Here is a 27,866-nt window from a genome sequence, read left to right as displayed (position 1 = left end):
AAAACCCTCAAATGGTTAACGATTCTGTCATCGTTATGCTTGAAACATTCCAACCACACAATGTACCCTTTACACGATTCATCAAAAATGGGAATCGCAAAACTATTCTACCATGCACTTGCGGTGCATCCACACGCATTCGAATCGCTAAAATAAAACACAAACACAGGATGTTTCTGAACCCCTTTTTTCCAGCAGTGTATTCGCATTTCAATGCACGGCGATGACAAACGAATGCAGTATGCTGGGCCTGTGACCAAATTCCCCTGCGGCTTTAAGTCGCTCAACGGCAGTCGTGGTATTTGCCCACAATCGATTATCGCACTTGGCTACGATAGTATGACAGCGCTCCACTTAAGCCATGGTCGATCCGTGGATGGAATTCGCAACGAAAAAGGAATTTCGTTTGGTGGATCTTGTTCCCTCCAATGTGTGTTTGGAGGGAGCGCCAAAATACAACAAGCGCACACCATCGGCTGGCACACCATGAGAGGATATGTTTATTTTTCTGGTGCCGGACCGGTGGTACCTATCTGATTTGAATTCATATTTATACTATTGCTTATAGATTTTTGAATGGTCAGACCTACCGCAACACCCGGAACATTGGAACAGAAAAACTTGTTTGCGCACGAGCGTCCTATTCGTGAGGATGCGGGAGTGGACTCGTGTAACGCAAGAACATATCACGGCGGTATTCTGCGATCAAGCGAGCTCACTTTTCCGAATGGGAAAAAAAAGATAAATTGGAAAATAACAACTTTTTACAGACATCAGACCACAGAACCGCTCCTGGGTTATAAACAGAACGCTGCTGAAGTGAGGAACTTGCCAAGGATGTAAGGAAAGAGGATACAGCAAGTTGGCATAACGAGCAAGCCTGACATGGACACACCGCACCTTGCCCCGCACCAGGGTCCGGGGGGCTCGATCTCTAAAAGGGCCGATCGAGAAAAGTTTGTTAGGAGTAAAGTTTGCACAAGAGTAATGTAGTGTCTCATTTGATGGTGCTAGCGTCCGGTCGAAAGCATATGTTTTATATCGAATTGAATCGAATTGAACACGCATTCTTTACCTCTTCCTTTACTGCAGTACACTCGTACCTTTAAGTGGCTTTAAGTTTTCCCCTCATTAATTCATTCATACCCACAAAAATCAATTTTAAATTCATAAAGACAAAGAATCTTAACACTTTTTTTAAAATCCTGATAAATCCACAATTGATATGATCTATCAATACGCTGACAAATAAAGTCCTATCCGTGACTTAATTTAAACGATTGCCCACTATCACTCGATCATATTATGTACCGTACATTCGGACAGGTTTATTAATATTCGCTTTTCTTCGTTTTTTTTTCTATCATACAATCTTTCCAGAGCGACAAACTCCCATCTGTCAACATGCTGCTGAGATCGTTGCGTTCGTTGTTGCTGGCGTGCCTACTGTTAGCGTCCTCCCCAAGCATAGATGCGGCGAAGAGGCGATCCCGACTCGATCTACCCATTTCAAAGCCAGCCGATGCACCACTTGAGGACAACCTTGCCACCGCATCCGGTTCCGAGCCGGCGTACGAGCGCGTAGAAGCACCGGCTGCCATCACACCGGCCGCAGCAACCAGTGCGGGCACTTCCGCCGAGACGGAATCGTCCGCCAACGCTAGCGGAAGCGGCAGTTCGGAAAACAGCAGCCAAATGATCGACGAGTACTCGGACGAGGAATGCGATCCGGACTTTATAGCTTTCGAGCTGGTCACCGGGTAAGTTTGACGAGCGTGGTTGAAACACAGCGGCATCCAGCCCAGTTTCGTTGTTTTACTTACCTCCGGTGAGGAAACAGTAGTTCAAATCATGAAATGGCCGCATCAAATCAACCTTCCCCCACCTCATATCGCTACATCGTGTGCATTCCGCTTCGCTTTTTCCTGACAGGTACGTCTTCTCGGCACCGAACAAGCTTCTTGATTCCATGCCCGGTACGCTGATGCTGACCGACTGCCTGGAAGCTTGTCAGAACAATGATTCATGCGCATCCGTCAACTACGAAACCGGCCTGTGTGTGCTGTTCTCGTCAAACTCTGACAAATTACCAGGTAAGTTGTCGTTGCTGTCAAAAGGGAGAAAAACACACAATGCCTTCCCCTTGTTCGCTGCTTACTAGCAACGTCTTTTCAATAAATTAGGTGTATCGTCCATAGAAAGCTGCTTTGCACCAAAGCCGCGCCGTACTGCAGGTGGATTTTTCCCATTCCACAAAACGGCGTCCCTGGAGAGGACCGCTACAATCTTTGGACCGATAGCGAACATCTACAGCATGATCGATCGATTGATTTCTAGAAGAAAGAAATTTTACGAGATAGTTCACTTTCTTTCCCGCGGACTGGATCGAAACATTGTCCGCCCAGAGCGAAAGGCATCCTACTGCGGATGGTACCGAGGGTCCATCCCGTTACGGTCCGGTGTTCTGTTCGTTGGGAGGTCTCTATCGATCACGCTTTTTGTTGATCGTTCCAAACGTTTCGATCCAGATGGGGCCTCCGCCTGACACAACAAACAGAACGGAACCTTGATTTTGATCTGGTTCGATTTTTCAAAACTTAACCCGTAATGTGGATAAATGATGTCAGCAAAGGTTAAAGATATGGTCCCGGTCTGTGAAAATGGTGATCGTTCATTTAAGCATTCCGCTCACTTCCTGGCAAATTGCATTCCCAGTGCAACAGATATCATAAAACTCGAATGCTTCCACGCTTCACTGTGGTGGCGGCTGTAGCAAATGGCTAATCGAAAAGCAATTAACTTGATCAAATTAACAATGATGGGTTACCGAGACGGTATCGACCACCCATAATTGACCGTTCCCATAACCGTGGCGGCGATCGGACCCCGGTTAACCTGAAGGCTTCGAGACGATTGTAAGAAACGCTCAACATTTTTGGAATAAGTAGTAATAGTGGGTTCAGAGTTGCCGGGTGGAATGTTGGTAGCGACGCCGGTTTTCACACGAGCGGACCGGACCAAAATCCCATCCGGACCAATTCCCCCGTACGCCCAAGACCCCCAGATTCCCCAAGACTAACTATCTGGTTTCGAGTAAATGGAGTCACCGAAATCCAGAAATGGCAGGCCACTCCTAGACCTCTTGAGGTTGTTCTGCCGATTTAAAAAAGTAATATTGAATGTTTTTTTATACTTTACAAGAGAATTCAAAAAAAAAATATATGAAAGTTCACCCAAAAAAGCGATAAAATAAAACTCCAGCAATTATTAAGATGCACATTCGTTAGAAGTAGACGCACACGGCAGAGAAACAACATAGAACAGCATCATAGATAGTGTCGAAAACCGTCAAATTAAACTTTATAGCCATTAACTGTGAAAATATAATCGACGATACTGCGATACAGCGCAGCCGGCGGTATCTGAAATCGGTGGAGAAAGCCACCAAGGCTTTCTAACACAAAAGGGTTTGAAAAGCTTCTCAAATCGCGATCGCGTCTTACCGCTGACCGAACGGTGTGTGGTCATTAGCTGATGTGCTTCAACACTTGGTCGTACAACATCCCGCGCACGGGAGTTTTCGCCTGTTCCCAGGTAATGTCTGCGGACGTTAAGAAAACCGATGCGAAGATGTCAGATTTTCTCGCAAGATTCCTATAGAAAAATCGTGATGATTTCCACGTGACATAGTTTCGACATAAAATTTCTTTCCTTTTTTCCTTTGTATTTTCGTTATTCGTGCGCTTCCATTTCTATCTTGCCCCAAGCCATAACGGGCTAATGATGGACGGCAGAGCACATGGTGGTGAGTTCGCTTTCGCTTGATCGCTTGGGTTTTGGTTCGATCAGGCAGATGGCTCGCAAGTTATGAGCGAAGAATTCACATCACTCACCACCAAAGTGGGTCCCGGCGCAAGTGTGTCCGATGATGGCGTTTGAATTCTTGAGCCTAGAGATGTTATTTATTGTTTCGATACAATGCCGGTGGTTAAGCGGTCTGGGCTTATTCTTCCCGGCACCAGCGCGTCCACAAAAGGGGAAAGTAGTTTCATTCATTTTACGATAGCCCCCGCAACCGGTGTATCGGTTCTTGCTCAGCTATCGGAAAGGGAACTTTATTTTCGCATGCAAAGCAAAACAGCGATGAGAAGCGGCAAGAAAAAAAAAAGGACGCGATGCGGACAATAGTAGCGGACCCGAAAGTTATTAGATCTTCCTCATATTTGACCAGTCCGCAAGCCGGCAAAACGTTCGCATTTCGCTTTTCAACAAGCACATAAATTAGCCATTGTGTATCGGTGCGCAATGAACAAAAACCGATCGTGCCTGCCCGCTGTCATCATTCTTTCCCTCTCGCGATATCCCACACGGCAACACGGGACTTCGTTTAGGCAGGCATACCGAACCGATGAACCCGAGGAAAAATCTGTTGAATCGGTCGTAACCATATCGTTTCGTTTGTTTGGCGTGATTTGGGCGCATGTGAACAACTGCTCCAGCCAGTGATCATCGATCGCGAAGCGGAAGCACCATCGCTACACGATTCTACGACCCAAGAGCCGCTGCCGTTTTCACGTGACCTTTCGCGGAGCCTTCCGACTAACCGAGAGAAACTCTGTCATGACGTTCGCGGTTTATCACAGATAAAGTTGCGCGCCAACTGCCACGATGCCCCGGGGGCAACGATCGCGAAAAACAAACAACCATAATAAAATTGTATCTTTTCGATGATATCGCGACGGGGGGTGTTGTTCACCGATCCACCGATCGACATTGGCAAAGAGCAACCGTTTGACAACTTTTGCTGCTAAAGACAACAGAACAGACCGCAGCATCCTTTTCGGTTCACATCGCCATCAAACGGGTTGAGCAAGGTACGAAAAATAAAAACAAAAGCAACACCGCAGACAACAGCGGGAAAAGTTTCCACAAGCGTGGACCATAAATTATGAACCGTCGCATACAACGAGCCTTACGGCCTTACGCCTGGTTTCATATGGATTCAACGCTGGTAGATGATTGCTTGATATTGTGTTGTGTTTATGCTGTGAACAGACCTCGGCTACGCGTTTGCTCAGTAGTTCAGTGATTTATGCAGTAATATCTTTGCACCGTAAGGGCTGGATGGATCATCTTCTTGTGCGAGAAATATCCCACTGCGTACACCGGAGGCTGCTATCGATCAGCTGCAATGTCACGCTACCGATCTAACTGCCGTGCAGCAATCAAAACATTGGAATGAATTGCAAGCAACCCCCGGGTTCCCCGGTTTTACGATTCTAATTAAGAGATATCGCATAAATCAGTGCATATTATATCTTTCACTGCGCGAGCCCTAGCACTAACGATCCCAGCATAAATAGCGCTCGCGCGCCAATCAAATCCCCACGGCAAAACATTGTTCCCATTCTATCAGATCGTACCCGATGCGGGTACGCATAGCAGGAAGTCTCATTTGCAGACGCAGTGCTGTCGTTAAAATTCTCAACAACATGCAATTGCGCTGATCGATCGCGACCGAACGGCACACGAAATATAAATGGAAAGAAAACATTGATACAACCACGATGAAATGAAACGCTTATGCGGCATGTTTGAAGTCGGTGCAGGGAGGCGTGTAGCAAAAGCTCAAACCGATACAAACGAGCACAAGAGGTTATCTTACAAAAAACAAAAAAGAAAGCTTCATTTTCCGTCAACGTCCCCCCTACGCGTTCTGATTCTGAACGGTCACGCGTTTTAGCACGCCAGTGTTCTCATGTGTCAGCATGCATTTCGATTTCGAGTACCGTGTGTACAGCAAAAGCTAACTGTAACGCTTAGCGGGATATTCTAGCCGACATCAAGCGGTACCTACAACATTCCATCCATTTGTTCGGCAAACTAAATCGACTTTTGGTTCGACCCCTCACTGCAAAGTGGCGTTAGATTGATTCGCCACTAAATCAAACGCGTGTATCATTTTCTTCGCACTGCACGCAAGCACCAATGCCCGCGTCCACGGAAACAGGTGAAACCCGATGCAAAAGCATCAAACGAATGGTCCGATGGTCCGGATGGTGCAACGTTTTTTATTTTTCCTTTTACGCAAAACCTATGTTCCGCTCGATTTTCATCATAAGCATGCCGATTTAAATATAAGGCCCACCCGCTAGCTAACGATCCTTTTCCAAAGCGATACAGTTGCTGCAGTGGGAGATGGAGAAAAGGGACAGGAATCTTCTTTTTTTTCCACCGGGATCACAAACTCGAGAGGCAAAATCTTCTCACCACACAATTGGACATCGTCGCAGCAGGAAATGAAGCTTCCTTTTGATCATAATTTGCTAGCGGCACGCAGGCTGCGCTCTACAGCAGCGTCAACGCCAAGTCCCCCCCCCCTGCGGACCGCCAACGATAATTAATAATTTGTAATTTATCTTTCTACGCCACGTTCTCTGCGGCACTGTGTGTTCCGTCGCAACGGTGAGCAGCAGAGTGCGTCGTGCACATCGTTAGTGGACGGATTCTTGAATCCGGTTCCTTCTCGCGCTTTGAGCTACTCTGTCAAAACAATCCTATTACTAGGTTCGTTTCGATGTGTAACACGATTTCTATATTATGTCGATCTTCCCTACCCGAAATGGTGCTGTTCCAATGCAATTCAACCCACCGAACGAAGGGGCAGTGTTTGCCGGCAAAGAATAAAAATTGAAATGTTATCTCCATTTTACTGTCACCCTTCTGTGTGTACCACCGATTGCCATAAAAGCACTGCTCCCGTACCAAAAAACCCATTACCTCCATTCTACACGGTCAACGACAACGACATTGACCATACAATTCGTGATCGGAACAGGCGAGTACATAAATAAAAATTGGATCGACCGCTTCTCCGCAAGAAGAAGTTTCCTTCGGTGGCTGGGATGGATATTCCACTCAAGGGACTTCCAGGCAAGAATTTCGATAGTTCGTGATTGTGCATATATAGTGCATTCCCAGGCTTTGCTGCAACATTCTCGACCGCTCGACAACTGGTCGCCCACTCTACACCAGTGGCCATGGTGAATGATGAGAAGCACGGCAATTTAAGAGATCCAACATTCAAACTTCCTCGTGCTTCCATTACAACCCTCCACGTTTTCACAACACCATCGTACTGAAATTCTCAGTTCCAACGGGACGACCCATCGTTGGGTCGTGATTCGGTGCCGATATTTGTCGGCTGTTTATTTTTCAACCGATTTTGTTTGTTTGTGTTTTTTTTTCCTACCGATCTTTTGCTCCACTGACGGATGATGATGGTGCAAGTGGGAAAGAATTTAAACTAAACGCACATAGTATGCCTTGAGATTCGCGGAACCATTTCTTGTGATGCACGCTGTGACAGGGATGCTCTATTTCTGTCCGACCGTTCATCCTACTCATTATAATTTCCATCAAGGAACATCGAAAATCTTCCTTCTACCTGGTACACCCAGTGATCTTCACCACTGACACCGATGCAGAAGTGAAAGGAAAAACCGCAAAACTTATGAGAAAATGGGCACCGCAGCGCCGATGTCTCGTAAATTTAGCCACCAATAGACGCGGCGTTTGTCTTTTCTCTGTTCGATTCGGTTCAATTCTTCCACCCTCTGCTCTGCTTTAACTCTCCGAAGTTCATCTAATTTTCCCACTGGCACTGAGGCGAAGTTGCTGCACCAAGCCAAGGGCGCGATTGGGCGGATAGGTAGCAGCAGGCTGCTCCAAGCGAAGCAAAAAAATCAAGCAAAACTCAAGTGCACACGATTTGTGCCTGCTTCCCTTTATGTGCAAAGATCCACCGAGGATATAATCGGTTGTACGCTGGCTGGTGCAAAAACGGAAGAACATGAATTCATAATTTATTTGCAAAACGGGAGAAATCGTGGACACCTTGGGGCCGATTTGGTGTCGTTTTTTTTTTTTTGTTTGGCTCATCTACCTCCTCCTCTTGGTTGATGGTTACAAACGCAAAGCGATCGGCGTCACGACGAAACCAAGCCACAAGCCGCACACTTTTAGCCGCGGGAACGGTGCATTCAGTCGTCGCTGATGGGTGCACTAAATCAAACAGCAGTAATAGAAATGGGTCTGTAACGACGATGCGCGCTATCGTTTGCTCATCGTTTCCGGTTTGCACGACCAGCTTTCGCACCGCGTTGCCTTGCGGCCATTTACTAGATGATCGCGGTTCGCGGTACAGCTGTGCCCTAACATGTGCACTCTCACTTGCGTTCGAGAAAAGTCTGCTGGTGGAATTTAGCAACGCTGAAGAAAAGAAGCTTTCGATAAACGAGTGTTCTTTTACGATTGACAGATTGTTTGAGATAAATCTATCCAAGTGTATTTGCATTATGCGAATGATCATAATATTTAGAACATATCAACTTTGTACTAAAATTGTACTAAAATTATACTAAAGCTTGATATATGGGCGATTAAAGCGATTATGGGAAAGGAATATTCTAAAACTAAATTTTACTAGCCACGATATTGTGTAAGTACACAACTCTTCCCCTTCCAAGGAGCCCAGATACTTTAGCAACCTAGTTTTACCCATTCATAAAATCGAAAATTCATTTCATGCAAGCTTAACCGGCACACAAGAGCACGTTGTTGGAGGAACACTAATTTACACGCTCGCTCGCTCCATCCATCCATCCACTCCCATTGGCGCTACAGCACGAGGACGAGGGCATCGGTCAAGAAGCTATTCCAGCCAAAGTATCGTTACAACCAACCCAACAGGCGCAACTGAAGCCCAGGTTCAACCACGTAGACAACTAGAACCTAACAACTATCAAATTACCGCTAATAATACCGCACTTTTTGCACCACTCACCACTGATCTTGGCCTGTCCGACGGCCGTTGACGACTCTGCGCCTTGGACGTATTTTCATGCATCAAGCTATCGATCGATCGTATGATCGATGTGGCAGAGAAGATGTGCTGCTTGCGGATTGACTACACCACTCATCCCTTGCTGGGTGTAAGAGCATTCAGCGCTGTTTGCGAATTCCGCTCCGTTCCGCAGGATAACAAGAAAAATACGGCCCCTTTTAGATATTGTTTCATAAACGCGAAAGAGAACGATAATGAAACGACTGATTAAAGGTTGCTTCTGCGCGTTCGATCGCGGGATTCGCTCGCCGAAGCGAAAGAATATGAAATTGCATACATGGTGCTGCGGTAATAATGGTTTATCCCATTATTAAATACAATATCTTATGCATGCGGCTATACTTAACCGTTTGCGGCGAACTGCTCTAAAGGAGTCCCACCAAGCGCAATAGATAGTGCCGCGGCAACAAACGGACGCCCGGTGGCGAACCAACGCCAGCCAACGCATTGTTGCACCGAAGAAACAAGGTTGGGCTCACACTTTTTGTTAGCCAGCCCGCCCTACCGAGCTCCGGGCTCACAGAGCACGTGAATGTTGCCAACTATGACGAATGCGATTTCAAATAGTTAACGCAAAATATCGCTCCAGAACACCATCACGAAACTCAACCACAGAATGGGCCGTGCGTCGTGCTACCTGTAGGCTTTCTTTTGGCTACGCAACGGAAACATTCAGCACAACAAAGCGTTTCGTCCCTATCTGGCTAGACATATTCGATCGTCCCAATCATTTTGCTTTCGTTCCATCAAACTTGATGGCCCGCTTGCACTCGGCTAGAAGTAGGTGGAACTCAGCACGTTCCAATTCCGGACCGTTAGTAGTAGAAAGTGTACTGGCCCGTGTCGCGTACACTATTCCCTTTCTGCACTTAATAATTACCTTTTTCTGACCGCCAGCGTATATAATCGTACTTTAAAGCGCCTCGATTAAAACCTCGATCAGACCGATGACGGGTCGTAATATGGAAGGAAAGTAAAATTAAACTTCATTCCCGCTTCGCTTTGCTTCGATAAGGCATGCGGACGATTCAATGCCTGAATAAAAGTGAAACCCTTTCCGTGGAGGTGATGATTTCTGTAATTTGTTAAATCTATGTGGCCCGTGCGCTCGTGCCGGCCCAGCTCAGGGATACAAGATACGGGGGAAAGACAGCCGCAGTTGCCCATCGCGGAGCAAAAGGACAACTAAACACACATATAAATATTTAACATAGATTTACGCGGCTGCCTATTCGCCTCCAACCGATCGCCATTGATGGTTTTTTTTCTCTTCTTCTCTCTCTCTTTACTAGGTGCCCTTACAAAGTCACAGTTCCCGGTGTTCACGATCTACGCACAGAAGTCCTGCTTGAAGCTGCGTCCGTGCGAACGTGCCTGGTGCATCGACAGAGTGCAGGGCTACAAGCTGAACGGACACGTCAAGCGCACCGCCCAGGTCGTTTCGCGCCGCGACTGTATCGAGATGTGTCTGGGAGAGAACGAATTCACCTGCCGGTAAGTAGACAACCCCTAGCAAAAGGTCCGCCGCACCATGCAACATTAAAATCAATGACAGCAACCTATTGCGTGCGTAGTAGCGCCCATCGTCCCGAGGATCCGGACGAGTAAACACACCGTCCGCGGAGTCCCGTGAGATGGTGGCACCCCTTGAAGATGGTACTTGAAGATGCACACGGTCCATTACTCAGGAGATTAATAAGCTCGGCATTTTAATGATGAATGATAATCGTAACGGGCATGAACTTTGAAACATATTCCCTTGCCAGATGCCAGATGCACACGGCGAAGCATCGCGGAACGAATGCGCTGCCTCAGTAGCCCCCGTGTATATCCCAGTTGCCTCACGCTGATAAAATGACAAAGAAATCAATTTTAGCGATTTATTCAGCAGCGTGAAACGAAATGCGGCTTCTTGTGTTCCCTTTGGAGGTGTTTCAGGCAACGGTTTTCCTAACCACCCATGCCGACCATACAACGATAATTTATCAGCTCTTGTTTTATTGCATGGGCATTCCACAATAAAATCACACTCATATTGCTCCGTTTAGGGGGCGAGTGTACACCCTTTATACATAACAATTATTCATCACTTGACCGATCCGAGGCACCGGATCCGAAAGGATGAGATATGATGTGACCTTCCATCGGTCGGTCTAAACAAGATCAAGATGAGCCGTGCGTGGAGTTACACTCCACGGCCGAAACTGGTTTTTCCCAGTTTTCAAGGCCGAGCGCGTCTGTTGATTTTTCATGATTTTCTGTTTAATACAAAACTTTCCCTCCCACTTCGGTAAAGAGTTGTTTGTTGGACAGAGTATCGTATCGACGAAATCTAAACATTCCATTTAGACGTAACCACCGCCGATTAACGTTGAGTCATCTTGTTAGAATTTCTTAATGCTCTGTGGACGATTGGGCAGCGATTAGGAAACCTTCTTCCGTGTCCGAGAGTTCGACCGTTTGTTTGTCTTAAAGGGTAGGAAAAGTCAATTTTTCGATCATTACAGGTTCGATCGATTGTCGATACCTGTAACACCGAGGGTCTGTTAGGTAAATGCAAGTCCGCAGCAACTCAATTTGAAGAAACCGGTTAGCCAAAAACTAACCTGTCCGTGATGGATTATGGACAGCCACTTGGGATTATGTATATGACTGCCTCCCGTGTGAGAGTTGGTTGTTTGTTTCACTTAAAGACTGAAGGTGGAGCGAGCGGATATTGGACCAAATACATTCAATGACTTTCAGTATTGCTACCTTCGTACCACATATCAACCGAATGGGAAGAGAAATTCGTTTAGCTACTTCTTATGGTACATTATTTTAGCACTTTGTTTAAACTAAAATGTGTTCAACAAACAGTTGAACATTACTAGACACCATAAACACACGAAGAACCCTTTACCAGACCGTTGCTGTTGGTGATCAAATAGAGAAAATCCGATTGCGAATCCTATCTTCACTCGATCGGCAGCGATCGGCAGCGCTCCATGCGAGCAATTTTGCACTAGATCATCTCTGTCAGAATTATTACCCCGCCCGATTCAAACACAGCGATCATCTTCTTAATCCACCGATTTCAACTCAGCAGCCATCACTCAAGCCAGAGCAGAAGGCAAATGGTACCAATCGGCTCGTCCACGATCGTCCAAGTGCGCTCAGCGGCGTTGAATTAGCAAACGCGACGCATCAATGTAATGATGCTGGGCGATCATCAGAATGGCTCATTAAAAACCCATACTTCAGCAGAAAACGGCATAATGGTGGTGCAGGGAAAACTTATTGGTACTATAATTATTAGAATATACGATGTACGTGGAAGAGGATTTCTCCGAAGATATTTTCTGCCCCTGACTCCTGATTCTTCGCATTAGATGCGATGCATTTTCTTCACACTGTGCCACGCTGCCACGATCGTTAACATGTTTGCGATTGAGTGACCGTTCACAGACGGATGCCCATAACCCCGGTGGCTTCATAACTTATCGTCCAGTCAGCTTAAACACCCTTCAACCGAGATGCACGGCCACACCTCGGAGTATGTGTGGGTCTCATGAAGAAATGTTCAAGAACAAACGAGTTATTTGTCTACAAAGTAACAAGTGTCGACATCGTTGCGATAAAAAGAAAGACAAACATGCGGTCAGCATAAGATCGATCGCAATTGTTGTCTGTAATTCCGCAATTCCTTTGCCATGGCGGACTTAACTATCGTCCAAAATGAGCCTTCAATTCCCTGCCCAATGGGAATTTATAATAATCCAATCGATTTTCTCGAAGCGCAACCTAACTGCGGCGCGAGGAATAAAGCCGCACAGAAAACAAGAGCCGCACAAACAGCGGCAAAAACAACAAAAAAAAACATGAGCTCGTTCTACACTTACATCTAATCGGCGCTGCCGTGCTCATCAAATGGCACTGTATATGAATTGATGCGCTTGCACAGATAAAAACGAGCAAAATTACAATTTCCCCCGACGAGTTGGTGTGCAATCAGCAGTTAGGCCCCGGTGCTTGTTTGAAGAGTACCGTTCGATGGTAATTATCCGCGAAGCCTATCATCTGGGAGACTTCACCAGCAGGGGGGCTAGGGAACCCCACCCCATCGCTTTTGGACCATCATCCATCGGATCGATCGAGCGTACACGGCCGCACGGTGGTGCGGTTTCGTTCACGCGCGATCTATGAATTATTCATAGTCCTTTCGGGTGCGCGATCGGTGCCAGGATCGTGCCCTTTTTATGCTGATGATGCCGCGAACGGAAGCAACCGCCGTACCGAACCCGATAAGCTTTGAACTTAGCTGCACGAATTCCACTCCTTCTGCAGGAGTCCCGCAGAAAACCGTCGGGGCGATCGGGATATTTCGTGATTCGTCGCCACCAAAACTGGATCGTGTGATGCTAGTGACACACTTCAAAATGGAGCGGAGGCAAAGAACCGCACCGCTCAAAACGATCTGTGGAGGATTATTGCGTCACTAGAATACGAGCGGCGGTGTTAGACCAAAACGAGTGATGGGACTCCGTGAGCCTGCTCTTAATGAGTCCCATTAACGAGCGTGCTTACGCTGAACGGCTTCTGACATACGTGGAGCATCGCTTTTGATGGCACCCGACAGCTAAATCATCTCCAGCAATTGTCAAACGGGGAACGCTACCGTTAATTGGCGATGGTGTTTGTGCGTCTTGCATTGCGCTCGAACGATTCTTCGCACAGCAAAGTGTGGGAATATATAACAAAGCCATTGCTATCGAGACCCGCCTGTTATTGGTGATCCGCCCTTGTTCACAATTAACGCAACCGATCAAGGATCATAAAAGTATAATCGGCTTTAAAGATGGTTGCCTTTCGATGGTTCAACTAGCCAAATTTGCTAGAACCAACAGGAGATATTTTTCGTTATCTTCCAATCCACAGTGCCTCATGTTTGAGAATTAATTTATTATCTAACGTTTCGTTTATGGGACTTTATATCGGTTTGTGGCATATTTCCTGCAGTAACTTTGTTCTAAACAGTCGGTAAACTCATTACATTGGACCTTCCTCTTGGACCAAAAGCCAACGCTCGCAATAATCGCAATGTAGCCGAGTCAAGTCTTCATGTTCGTGAGTCCACATCCGGGGGGGGAAACTCCGTTTCTCATCAGAACATTTCGCACACTTTTTGCAGGCGCAATCATAAAGCTTAAATTTTATCATCATCTTAATAGGGAAATCATGACCCATTGCGACTGTTGCTCCGTGTCGCTCACTTTCGCCATTTTATTTCGTACTGGTCGTTAGTGCTAACTGTGGCTCGTTTTCGAACAAATCGGCATCAAAATGGAAAGACAATTGCCAACACGAACGCGAAACAACTGATTCCTTCTTTTCCTGCTGACCATTGTCATCAGCTTTAGGCGCTTTGGTAGAAAATAAGAGTAAATCTAGTGGGGACCCATTTGTTCGGTCCCATCATCTTCTCCGATCCATTCTTCTGATGGCTATGAATGAACCTTGAATAGTCCTTTGGAAACGTTTTCCGTTTGTTTTTTTTTTCGCGCATTCTCCGTTACATCTTGTGGTCTATAAACGATCACTCGACGGAAGTGAACATGACACAACAGGGGAAGAACCATTCTAGGAACGATTTGCGCTCCAGCATCCGCTCGGTGACTATCGCGATCGGTCAAAGTTCTCCGTTCCAGAACCGCCTTATCCACGGGAAGGCATAAAAGTGATCGAAAGCTAGAATGATCCGCATCCGGGCACGGGGAGGTGAGCTCGGTCACGCGGTCTCGCGCTGTACCGGGTGGAACAACATGCGGTGAATTTATTGTTATGATTACAACCTAAACAACTCAACCGTTTACACTAACAACATCGGATATTGCTACTATTAAGCAACATTTCTTTCTCGCGCCCTAGCCGTCCCATCCTACAGGCGATCATCACTGACCGCGGGGCTTTAGCGTTTTGGTTTAGGGTTGAAACGTGCTTCTTGTCTTTTTACGGGTTTTCGTGCTGTTACTCTGCGCGCATACTCGTGTTCTATTCGCTTAACCTTTTTCCCTGAAACCACATCACACCGCTTCGAGGTTGGGTGCGCATGATCGCGATCTTGTTCACAGCACTGCATCCGCTCGAATCACTCGAAACCAATCAAGCAGCGTAGCGTAGCAGCGACTAGCATCATCCCATACCGTCGTCCATTCAATTCCGTGCCACACACATACACACTTTGGCTTTAGAAAAAAAAAACCGAATTCTTTCATGAGGGATGATTTTTTTTCTTCCCCTTTCTTCCACCTCGAATATTCGCTCGCGAAAACGTGCGGCAACTTGATCCGGTGCAGAAGCATAAAAGATATTGAATTAACCCTTCGGTATTGCGGCTACCGCCGAGCTACCGTTAGTGTGAGATGCCTTTCCTGTATCTTGTGTGTGTTTTTTTTTCGTGTCGCATTATCTTCTGCAATGTCCATTCGAGGGGCACAATCGGTATTTTGAGCTAACAACAGTTAACAACACTTTACCACCTTACCATCCTCCGTCCCCCCGGGACAACCCGGATCGGCTCGCCGTACGATCGTCGTTCTAGGAGGTGGTTGAAAAAAAAAAATGTGGTCGACATAGCTTGTGAACATGGTTGGCAGTATCATTTTGCTCCTCGCGACACGTTCGGTACGCGGAAGAACGTACCAGAACCCGTCGAAGAATCCCCGGCCACTGCAATACTACATCCACAGCCACTTGATGACTGTGGCACTTCCCGGTTCGGGTGCGCAGTAATAGAACATGCACCATGTGACGTTCGAATGGATTTCGCGACCGAAACGCGGTGCGTTTCACATCGTACTTCGTACCTCGCTACCCCGCAACGTCCATATGCAACCGGAACATTATTAAAGAAGTGCGATTTGGTCACTCCAACAGGGCGCAGGGGGGCTCTTGCAACCAACAGAGCAAACGGTACGATGCAAAACAATTGCAACAGTTGCCCTTTTATGTAATTTCTGTCAACTTGATCACTTTTTATGCAAATAAACTAGACCCCTAGGACCGGTAGGAACTGTGGCAGCCAATGTGGTGCTAAACAGCACCCTGAAGTGCTGTAACCTCTGTGGTAAGGATAGAACAGAAAAGGAGAACACCCAAAGACAACGAGGTATGCGAAAAACGAGGCTTGCTAAAGTTATGAACGAGCATAGGTGAGATTGTCGCATTAAGTACCATCTGCTTGCCCTTGCTGCTCAATCCAACCGCGCCAAAACGGTTCCGTATCCCCCGCCCGGTGCTTAGTCCTGGTCGGGTGTCTGTGCACTCTCAAAGTGACGCTTTTGCGTACAACCGACCTCATTATATTCATTCACTACAAGGATGGTGATCTTAACGATCGCCTTCTTACTACCGGGGCCAGTGGAAGCTGAATCCATTCGCAGACCGGACCGGACTGTAACACCGGAGCGTCACACAAAACATCACTCGGACGGACGGAGCAGACGCGAAGACCGTTCACGCAAGTGCAATCGAGCGAAACAATCGAGCTGAAGTGCAATTAACGCCACACGCACCAACAGCTTGCGAACTACCGGTTGTTCCCGGGGCGGCTGAGCGAATTGCGCCGGAGACTTAAACGATCGTTAGACCTGACAAAATGTTTCACTTCAATTTGCGCCGAACCAACTCTTCAGTTTTGTTTTTTTTTCTGTTTGCGTCGGCCAAGCGTTCACGCGGGGTTCTTTCTACACATCGGTAAGAATTTGCCCAGACATGTCAGACGGAAAGATTGCGTCTCTTAGAAGCTGATCTCGAGTGCGCAGAGAATACAGCAACATAAGCAAACGGCAATAATCATAAATTTCATAATTTCTCTCCCAACAACTCCCAGCGCTCGAATCCACGGATTGCGTCTACACTAGTTTTGCTTATTTTTTGTTGTTATCCTTTTTTTCTTAGGAAACACTTTTGTGAGTGAAGATTTTCTTCTACCGCTATTTTTTTGTTTTTTATTTGTCGCGCTTGTCACGCTTTGGTAGAAATGTTTTCAAAACACTTCAAACATTTCAACGCGTACGCCTACCACACGTTTGATGATCGTACAAAGTAAACTTCCTTTAGTGGTAGAGTTAATATTTTTTTTTCTCTAAACTTCCCGCGACAGGTGAACAAACGGCGAGCACAGCCAAGTTTTCTAGCGCTGATCCGTTTCGATTCCATTTCGGTGGCAGTTAAGAACGCGTTACCTTCTTACCCTATCATTGTGTGCACCAAGCGCTAATAGACAAGAAATCTAAATTGGAGCGTACGGCTCTGCGGAAAGCAAAATTACCATAGCATTAACATTGTATGCAAATACTGCTCGTTTCCATCGGCTAAGGGAGGCACGGTTTATCTAAGGCGGCGTTTGGCTGACAAATTAAGGCATGATTTAAATTTTCATCCGATCAATAGAGGAGGGAAAGAAGCAAAGTTCGGGCATCGAAAGCACTCGTTGCTTCCATTCCTGGCGTTCTGCTCGCCCCTAAACTGGAAGCGGAGATTGGTTGATGTATCCCCTGAGGTGACGTTTGGTAAGCAGCATAAACCGGGCCTGGCAGATTGTGGTCAAACACTAACAAGGAGAAAAATGGGAGGATCGATAAACTCGGGTAAAAGAAAACAAAAAAAAACCAACAGAGCTGAATGCCGTGCATACGAAGCACCTAGCGTCTACTATAAGCGAATGAATCGCGACGTTGAAATATAAATTAGATTATCCTTCCAACGTGCGCCCGCACCGGTTTGACCGTGCAAAGGCGCACACGAAACGAAGTGTGATGAAAGCCGCTGATTTCAGGCGTACACCCCAACAGGCTGGCGTACAAGAAAAGCTTCCACGCGAAGGGATAAGCGCCGGCCAACTAGCGGGGGGGAGAAAAATAACAAACTACCAGCGCTTCGGGCATGACGCGCTATCGACGGGACCGCCGTTTCGGAGCGGGGTCATTTAAATTGATTGCTTAAATAAATATTAAAACAAGTGTATCGGTTAGCGATTGGGGTGTACGGTCGACAATTGGCATTGGCAAATGTGGTACAAACGGATCAAAGCGCTAAGATCATCGGGCTGGTGTTTTCACTCCGGTCTGGTACGCCAACCCACCGGCTGAAGGTTAGTTTACAGTTACCGGACCCTTTCCCGACCGCGAACTCGGACAAAACCCCATTCGCTATCGCAACCGATCGAGAGCAGACTCGTTCTGGATGATATGTGTGATATTGGTTGATTCCGGGTAAATGGGTTTCAAATTTATGCACAGCTCCAAAGGAACTCACCTTTGACCGAAATCTATCTTTCGTACAAAAAAAGACAAAGCGTAAATGTGAAATTCGAGGAGTTCTCGATAAATTAAGGGATAACGCCATTGACTGGACGACCCGGACATACAATTCGGTTTGGTTAACCGATTTAGACGCATTTTTAAGTTCAAAAGAGTACCGACCACGTAGCATAAACAGCATAGTCTTCGCACTTCTATGAGATCTCCCAAGGTACTCCCAATGTTCCAAGCATGTTATTCGTGTCTTTTTTTCTGAGCGCCAGTTCAATCGATATCGCAACGTTACCCAAACCCAGAAACCAAACTAGCACCTGGTCGAGATCCAATCCAGAGCTCACAGCAACTAACTGGGAGGCCGGGGAAAATGTAGGATATCTTCTAGCGGTATATTTTGTGCGAGACCACGAGGGACCGAACCGAAACGAGAAGGGGGAAGATTCCATGCACCCGGCGATATGGTTTGATTGCAACTAATCTAGCAAAATTAGCTCAGTCGGAAAATCGTTGCTCGGGTGCCCGCAATGTACGAACATCGCCGAGAATCGCTCCACCCCTTCACTAACCCCATTCTCCATTTCCACCCGATGCAAAGCGAATTGTATAGACCAAAAGCAAACGAGATCGATTATCGATTGTCCAAACAACGCACCTGCCTGCAAGGTATTTGATTTAACGGTCAGGTTGCAGAGTTTCCAACGCGCACCAAACCCACTGTGTTTAAATGGTATTACATAAATCCGATAAGCATAATTTTCCAACCCCCCCGGCTTGATCGACCGATCAAGCAGACAAACACAACAAACAAACGCCCTGATTGCGATCCGTTCTCCGGGTTAACCCACATCCGAACTAATTGGACCGACATGCTTCTTAATTGCAAAGAATACGATCTGGTCCAGAAATTCAAACTGTCCACCCCCCTAGAACCAATGCACCACACGACCCCGCACGGGATGCACGGGGTCAAGTTTCGAAGGATGTTGCCTCCAGTGAGATTTCGATTTTTTTTTTTATTATCTTTCGTGCTTTTTGTCAACCTTTTTGCGTGTATTTGCTGCATCGTTTCGTAGTTGGTCACGAGCCTCAAAAGCGGATCGTCGTGAGACCGCCGGAGACCGAACCCAAACGCCCCGGGTGCGTGAGAGAGAACATACCATTGTCCACTGCTAACAATCCCGCATGTTTCACTGGGTAACTTAAATTCGTGAAGCGTTTGAGTGCGCCACTCATCCATCGCACAGAAATGGGGGCCCCCAGTGGCCTTCTAAGCCCGTAGGCACTCCAAATTAAAGTTACAGCCCCAATAGTGCACTGGCGGGTCGAGATACGGACCTGTTACTGTTATTATCGTCCGCTACAGACACTTTCCGTAGTTTGCAGGGAGTAGCATGTGGATGGGTTTTTTTTCCTCCTCCTTATATTCGCCCTACTCCCCACTGTTGGGATGGGAAACAGAGCAATGAATTCGCCTTTCATTCGAAGTGATAGTGTGTAAGCCACTTAAAGGGACCGCCGCACCCTTCATCCCTCGTTCGCCAGAAGGTTCCAGTGATGTCCATGGACAATAGACGTGCCATTCCTGCAACAACGTTCCATAATTAATTCTAGTACACACTGTGGGGCTCACACACACACACACACACACGCCCATTGAAAGTCTCCCACGAGATATCGCGGGACCAGCAAGCAACCGCTCGGACGACACCCGGGACCCGGTCTTCTATTCTCGGGTGGGCCCGGTAAAAAATGGGCTCAAGCGTGTGCGCGCGCGAGCGCTAAATAATATGAAATTAGTGTGTGTTTATTAATTGGCAGAAAATTAATTATCCTATCTACTTGTGCCGCGACCCTACAACAGAGAGACCAAAGAGACGCGCCAAAGTTCCGTAAAATGTACCGTTCGCTTGGTCGCCCGTTCACGGTTCTAATTACTATCCAATGGGCAGGCAACAAAATAACAACTCCGCACACACACCCAGAAAAAAATAGTGCTTTAGTACTAGCATTGTGTCTACCTTCGGGCAGAGCAAAAGCAGAAGATCGACTCTCGATCGCAACCACAGTGCGTTTCATCGTGTGCAATCGTTTCATTTCACTTCAAACAGCAGCGCCGGGGATGCACAAAGGCTGTGCGAAAAATTCTAGACGAGATTTTATTTATTTCTCAAGACGGCGCCACCTCTATTAAACCCCAACGAAGCCACCACGATCATACACCTTAATATTTTTGGGTCAGCAACTCTCATTCTGGTGATCATGGCATGTGTGCCTCATCCGACCAATTTTAAATATCATCTTCAGAGGCGAACCACATAATTGTACTCATGCTCATGCGGTGCGATGATTTAAACAGCAACAAAAAAATCCACCGCAGTGGACCCAACCCGTACGACTGATGACGAAGCGATAAGGTAGCCTCCCCCTCGTCCAGAGTACATCACGGGATAAGGGAAGGAGAAAGTCTAATTAATTTAACCGCATCGTGCACACGCGATCATGGGACGATCTTCACGATGCCGATCTGTCGCAGCGACTCTCCCCCGTGCTGCGATCCTTTGCACTAGAGGTTAGATTCCGCCGTCCAAAGTGTCCACCGCGTGTCTTCTAGCGGGAGAGTTTGACCGTAGAAAGTCCAATTAAAACGGATGCCCATGGGTGGAAAATTCATCAGATGGGAGCGTATTGAGTGAGAATTTCCCGCGAGTGTTGGAGGCGGTTGCAGGCTAGAAAGCATAAACCCTGCTTGACTTGGAACTCTACTTTCAGGTTTTGTTTTAGCAAAACGCCTAGATGTTTCGCGTGTTAGCACGTTTCTGGTATCGATAGTGTGCTCCCGTTCCCAGTGGCCACACTCGTACAATCCGTTTTTCCAGCGCGTACCAGCGGGGATCCTCCGGCTGTGGCGGCTGACATTCTCTGATCTAGGGGGACCGCATGCAATGTGAGTGAGAGCTGCACGAGTGTCGAATGCTATCATCATACCCGGAGCTGTCATATTATTTGCTACAACCGCTGCAAGAATCGCTTGCGCGGCGGCAAAAGATAAACTGTCAATCCCTTTTCCGCGCGCAAGCCACACATTGTTTGGATCGTACTTGTACAGCCAGTCCTCCAGCCCCCTGGGTGTGTGTTTTTGTTTTGTCCGTTTTCAACGCTAGTCAAACGGTTGTCAACAACGGTAAAAGAACGTTTGAGATGCTATTTCTCTTATTTCTTTCTTTTTTTAAATTTCATATCTCTTCACCTACAATGAGCGCTCACCGTCCCCACCCCATCGGTGGCAGCAAAATATCTGCAAAACAAAACAAAGCAAAAAATAGGAGTATCTTTTTACCACCTACGGCGATCGCTCTGTGCGGTTGGCGCCAAATTGCGTGACCGTGTAGCAATCGCTTTCTGGTCACGTATTGACTAAGCGACCCACACTGCTTCGATTCGAACCCCATGGCCGATCGGTCCTTCGTATCTTCACACAGCCAACTGGTTACACTTTGGGTCCCCGATTTATTTTCCACAGGAGCGAAAATTGTTCGTTAATGATCGCCCGTAGCCTACAGCCGTCACACAGTAGCAGCACCCCGCGTAGAAAGCAGAGGTTAGAAAAGAAGCCGATGCACGTCACCGGGAATCCAGAACTCTCCTTGCCAAACATAAATCATGTCCCTCTGTCATGTGATATCGCGATTGATCGATCCCCATGCTGGCAGGGGACGGGACACAGGACGGGCAGGACAGGACAATCGTAGACGTAGAAACCGGACCCGTCTTAAAGGGTTTCGCCGCCCCGCGGGACAAGCTACTAAAGCCTGCTTAATATGTCCCTCCACTTCCATCAATCTATTGTTGAACGTACGGCGTGTTGTGGGGGTTTTGGGTGCTTCCGTTCCCGCGATACACAATCGACGGCATGTCGCGAAACGGATCGACTGATCGCGGGGTAGGTGTGCACCGATGCACTTCCCGCTACGCTCAACTATGCTGTTTGCGTTGAAAATTGAAGGATTTATTCCAATGAACGTCTTTCGGAATGGTCTCATTAGCATACGGGAAATGTGATAGCACCTCACCTTACCCCGGCAGTGGTCTGACCGGTCATTCTGGAACGTTAAACGATGGGTTCTGAACCTTTGGCACAATAGGTCTTCTTTTATCGGTAAACAGAGCATCAAATTAACGATTATTCCGGATCGGTTTTGCCAAATGGAGAGCCTTTGGCACATGAGTGAAATTACATTCATCGGAGTGTAATATCGAGGCAAAACACTTGGCCCAACACATATATCGCGCTAGAAGACTTATATCCATATCATATTTCGTTTGTACCAACCTTCAAATAAATTCTGTCCAAATTTGACAGTACTCGGACAAAAACTTAGTAGGCTGAAGCATTTTGTGTGACGCAACTTTTGTGCTTTGAGTAATCATGGAAAAGAAGGAATTTCGCGTGATGATAAAGTATTGCTTTTTGAAGGGGAAAAATACAGTCGAAACCAAAAATTGGCTTGATGAAGAGTTTTTGGACACTGCTCTACAAAAATCAACCATCTAATATTGGTATGCTAAATTAAAACGTGGTGAAATGATCCCTGAGGACGGTGAACACAGTGGAAGCCCAAAAGAGGTGGTTACAGAAGAAAACATTAAAAGAAATCACAACATTATTAAGAGCACCCATAATGTGAAGCTGATCGAGATAGCTGACACCCTAAAGATGTCTAAGGAACGTGTTGGACATATCGTTCACGAGTATTTGGATATGAGAAAGCTCTGTGCAGCTCGTTTGCTCACATTTGACCAAAAACAACGACGAGTTGATGATTCGGAGCAGAGTTTGGAGCTGTTTAAGCGAAATAAATTCGAGTTTTTGCGCCAATATGTTACCATGGATGAGTCTTGGCTTCTCCATGTCACTTCAAAGTCCAATAGACAGTCATCCGAGTGGACTGCACGCGATGAACCTGCTCCAAGCGTAACGGCATCAGTTGGCAAGATTATGGCGTAAGGTTTTTGGGATTCGCAAGAAATAATCGTCATCTTGAGAAAGAAAAGACCATTAACAGCAACTACTATATCAAGTTATTGGAGCGTTTGGAGGACGAAATGGCCGCCAAAAAACGCCCACATTTGAAGAAAAAAAAAGAATTCATTTCTAAGATCGCAAAAGGATGCTCGGAGGGAAGAAATTTTCGTCGGATGAAGAGGTGATCGCCGAAGGCCTTTTTAAAGGCAAATGACAAATGCTATTACAAAAGTAACAGCATTTTTTACTTTACAAATGTAAAGTAACCAAAAATTGAAAACCGGCTGTAATCGGTGAACCACCCTTGAAGGGACGTATGTTGAATACAAAAAATAATTTTGCAAAAAAAATGTTTTACTGTCTAAGGCCAAACAATTATCAGCCCACCTGTTATTTACATTCCACGCTCAGTGAAACACATTTCTACACTACATAACCTAATCGTCCGTTACGATTTTTGGTGTTCCGGTGGTAAAGTTTCGTCCAATGCCTTAACGGAACTCGGCGTGATCTGCCGCGATATGACTAACAACAAATTTCCCCACCACCCCACCCAGATGCCAGGTGTGTCCGCGTTACGACCTTGTAACTGGTTCCATCCATATGCACTACATCTCCAGAATCAGCTCATCGCGCTAACTGTAACGTCGGTGGCCTCGGAAGGGAATGGGAAACATCGAGCCCAGCCTCCGAATGCCAAACATCATCCTGCCTCTTTGCGCCCTCGTTGGGCCTGTGGCTCGATCGTACGACGCTTCGCGAGCCTAAGGAGAGCAAAGCGAAGGGTGTGCACCGGTACTGCTACGTCCCGGTGTGCCAACGGGAAAATAAGAAAGAAAAAAAAAGCAACCCTCAATCCCATGCATACACGCCGCCGCTTTGTATGCGCGTTTCGCGCGGAAAGAGAAGGTGTTAATGAAATTGGCTACCCAGCTGTGGGGGATCGCAGGAGGTGCAACCGCCATCGATAGTGCGATGGACGGGAGAGCAACACATCATCTCGTAGCGATGGTACCCCGTTAGCACATTTCTGCTCCGTGGCGTAGAAAACTCAACATCATTTTCGATTGACCCAATTACGGGCACTAGCACTAGCACACCCGGTATCCATTCATCCGCACCTCGAATGGCAGGCAGCTGAAAATGTGAGGCATGTGTAACCAACCTCGATCCCATTGCTTGACCGAGGCGGCACGGAAAGGCTTTTGATTACTCAATTACAATTATGCATTATTTATGCTGTGTTACTGTTTTATGCTTCATGGCTACTGCTTGGTAGCATATGCCCGGGAGGCGTTTCTAACTAAGTGTCCCACTACGGCATTAGTCCAAACCCCGTTGTCCCTACACAGCCCTTACAGCCACAGCTTTGTTTGGTATTTCTGGCTAGAGCTCGTCGGAATCTTACCAAGCCGCTTGGATGAATCCCCGCAATCATTCCCACTGGAGCAACAAAATAAAACTCGGCACGAGTCTAAACGCGCGTCTTTACAGAAATAAAACAAAATACACTTGCTAATGATCCGTGTACCTGAGATAGTGGCAAATTAATTACTCCTTTACTGAACTAATCCGCATCACCATCGGGAACGGGCGTCCGCGTGTTGGTCCACTGGTTAATGAAACAGAAAGACTCAAATCCTGTGCAAACAAAGTAGGCGAATGCTAAAAACCCCGATAGCGCAAGAGGAGACTTGGGCGGCCCAACTGATGCTGCCGCCTTTTCTTTTTGCGTTGAAGAGATAATTAACGCTCTACGCGTCTGTCCATACCGAGCTATTACACCTGCGCGCCCAGCAGAGCAACCTGCAACGCGCCGTATTCACCCGTCGTGCAAAGTGATTTATAGTGTCGCCCAAATGTGTCTACTTACAGTGCCGACTAGCAGACATTAAATTGCAAATAAAAGGGTTTCAGTTTTCCCTACGGCTGGGGGGGGGGGGCGATAACCACATGTCACCATTGTACTACTCCCCGCTCGGTGCGCTATTTACGCTTGTCAACACGTTTCTTCTGCTTTATCCCTTTGTTTTTGTTTTGTTTTGTTCACGCATGTCGGGACGACGATCTTATCTAAATTGTTTTCATTCGATATGTTTGCGAGTAACAAATTCCGCGAAAAGCACGATAACACATAGCCAAATTCGAGCAAATGTGAATTTTGACCTCTTTTTTTTTTTTTTTGGTTGCGACCACACATTGGCCGCCCGGCGGGCGTTCCACACGATGGCAAAACTTTGCGCACATAATTTTCTTTTGACAAGGTGAATTAATTACGTCTCCCAGTGTTAATGGAAACATTGTGTAAAACTGTGCTTCGAGCAATTAATCTTGCTTACCGTTACACTTTTTGCGAAGTTAGTAAAAACAGCTAGAACACACGCGAGTAGATTGGTGTAAGATCCGAACTCAACTTTAGACAACTCAACTCCAAATCTCCGCACGTGTAGCTTAACGATGCGAGTGACATTTTCCATAAATCCCTGCCCACAGGCTTGTGGGCTCGTTGTTGCTGGCAGGCAGAAGACTCATGCGCAATTAACTTGCAACCATTCAGCTAAGCACGGTGGTAAATTATGGTACACGGATTAGAGCATGGCAGCTACGATACGCCGTTGCGGTTTGTTGATCTCCACGTAGCACGTAGCAGGCGTTCGGAAAAGATCGATTCCGGCAGATTAAACTTGCAGCCCGCTCTCTTCACCTGTGTGTGTGTGTGGAGGATTGCGCTTAAGGTCACCGGCATGATGTGACTTCTGCACCAAGCTCTCCTTGTCTCCCATTCCCGTTACGTGCACGTTGCACCATTGTTAGATCGGCGACATGACGGTGTGGTGCGGTGATAACCATCAAGCAGTTAGTAGATCTTGTCTGTACCGTCTACCCTCTCCACGACGGCGGATCCGAACCGTACCGGCCAAGGGAAGGATGGCCTGTCGTGTTGGCATGTGGGGCGAGCCCTGTGCGCGATTTTCCACTGACATTCCAATTACTCCCCAATCATTCGACGAGATCGTACACGGCACGCGCAAGCAGAAGTTACGGTTAGGACACTCCGAAACGTTCCGCCCGCTACGTGCTTACCACTGCAGGATTATCCCCCCCAATAAAGTGTGTGTGTTTGAGAGAGTGATAGAGAGAGAGAGAAGGAAAGAGTGAACAACCTGTACCGATTCATTCTTCATCCGCTCGAAGGGTGATGAAGCTTGTCTTATTAGCACAAAATGGATCACACACACACACACCAAAGGAACACACGATGCGCGGACACCACGCGCATATACACACCAGAGGGCCAAACGGCCCTCCAAACGTCCGACGGGTGTGCCCGGCCAGCCGGTGAGCCAGTATCGTAATTGTACGCCGATCCGATTCTGTGCACCAATGCTCGGCGGTGCTTCAGCTTAGCGTTCCTGTCGAGCATTAAACCATCTTCAAAAGGAATCCATAACAACCTGTTAATTATATTCTTCCCTTCGGCTTTCGGTCGGTGCTGACCGCATCATGGTCTAGTCGCGCACACCTTGCGCAAAATCTAGTCGTGTTCGAATTCGATCGCGAACGAAACCAGGCGCAACACGCCCTTTTTCAGAATGCCGCTCCACAACGCCGCGGTTCTGAACATGGGCCGCACAGGTCCATCACCTTCCGCTTTTAGTAACAACAATACGGGGAGTGTGTGTATTGTGGAGTTTGGCCGAAGAAGGATGCTAGAAGCAGCTGGGAAGCTCGTACTATATCATTATTGTTAGACGATAGCAGCAGGGAAACAATTACTATTTGAACCACGACCTCTAGAGCACAGGGCAGAGAACGGGGCAAACGAACCCACCACCATGTTATGTGCCCGAGCCGGAAACGACTAACGCTACAGAAGGGTTTGGAGATTGGGAGTTGGCCAGTCTCGCCAGCTCGGGAAGAGATGGTGCTGCACAAGCAGAATGTTTGAACGAAGCAGTAGAGAAACGGGGGGGAAAAAATATTGGCACGATAGGAGGACATCTTTCGCCACAATTGTTAGCAAACAAGGGTTGAAGAGACCATTAAGCGCACTTTGTACCCAACCACAACCGTACATATTTTATATTTTATCCCCTGCAGCCCCACGCCACCAGAACTCCACGCCGGAGGTTGCTCAACTTCTTTCACTGATAAGAATCTCTCCCAACCCCGGCTGGTTGGCGGCTTTTCCAATTTGGAGCTTGCTAGCGGGTCCATTGTGGAAATGCAACTTTGGCTGAAACCCTTTTTAAGCAAACCCTTCCGCTTGTCAATGCGCTTATGAAACAAGCGCGCAAGCAATGGAAGCGAAGGGTGTGTATTTGTGTTTGCACTATGCTCGATTTGGTACCGCGCTCACATGAGGAGCAAATAATGGAAGTCGAAGATAAAAGTAATAACAAGTAAAAAAAAATATCTATCCCCGGATGTACTGCGAACCTATTATTATTGCCTATCGCAAACCCCATCGTTCCACGGGGGTTTTGTGTGCAAGCAGACCGGGGCATGTAGAGAATCTGCCCCAAGTTTTTCCCGCGTGTACCATATCCCTTTTTGCTTGCTTTGCCGTCGACCGAGGGGTCTTGCATAACGCCCATGCAAAGCCATTTTGATTTAATAAAGCACCATGCGCTTGTTA

General features: G+C 47.0%; 2 protein-coding genes across 2 annotated transcripts in view; one reads left to right on the top strand and one right to left on the bottom strand.

Moving 5' to 3' along the window:
* Positions 1-27,866, bottom strand: part of LOC128299481 (autophagy-related protein 16-1) — a 244,558-nt gene that overhangs the window by 207,301 nt on the left and 9,391 nt on the right. The gene's annotated exons all lie outside the window — the stretch shown is intronic.
* Positions 1,372-27,866, top strand: part of LOC128299479 (uncharacterized) — a 31,767-nt gene continuing 5,272 nt past the window's right edge. Inside the window, exons 1-3 of the mRNA XM_053035463.1 lie at positions 1,372-1,760; positions 1,933-2,093; positions 10,198-10,399. Coding sequence (XP_052891423.1) covers positions 1,405-1,760; positions 1,933-2,093; positions 10,198-10,399 — 719 coding nt within the window. The 5' untranslated portion in view covers positions 1,372-1,404. The remainder of the gene's footprint in view (positions 1,761-1,932; positions 2,094-10,197; positions 10,400-27,866) is intronic.

Source organism: Anopheles moucheti, chromosome 2, assembly GCF_943734755.1.
Source record: "Anopheles moucheti chromosome 2, idAnoMoucSN_F20_07, whole genome shotgun sequence".
Lineage (NCBI taxonomy): Eukaryota > Metazoa > Arthropoda > Insecta > Diptera > Culicidae > Anopheles > Anopheles moucheti.
This window is presented reverse-complemented; position numbering and strand designations above follow the sequence as displayed.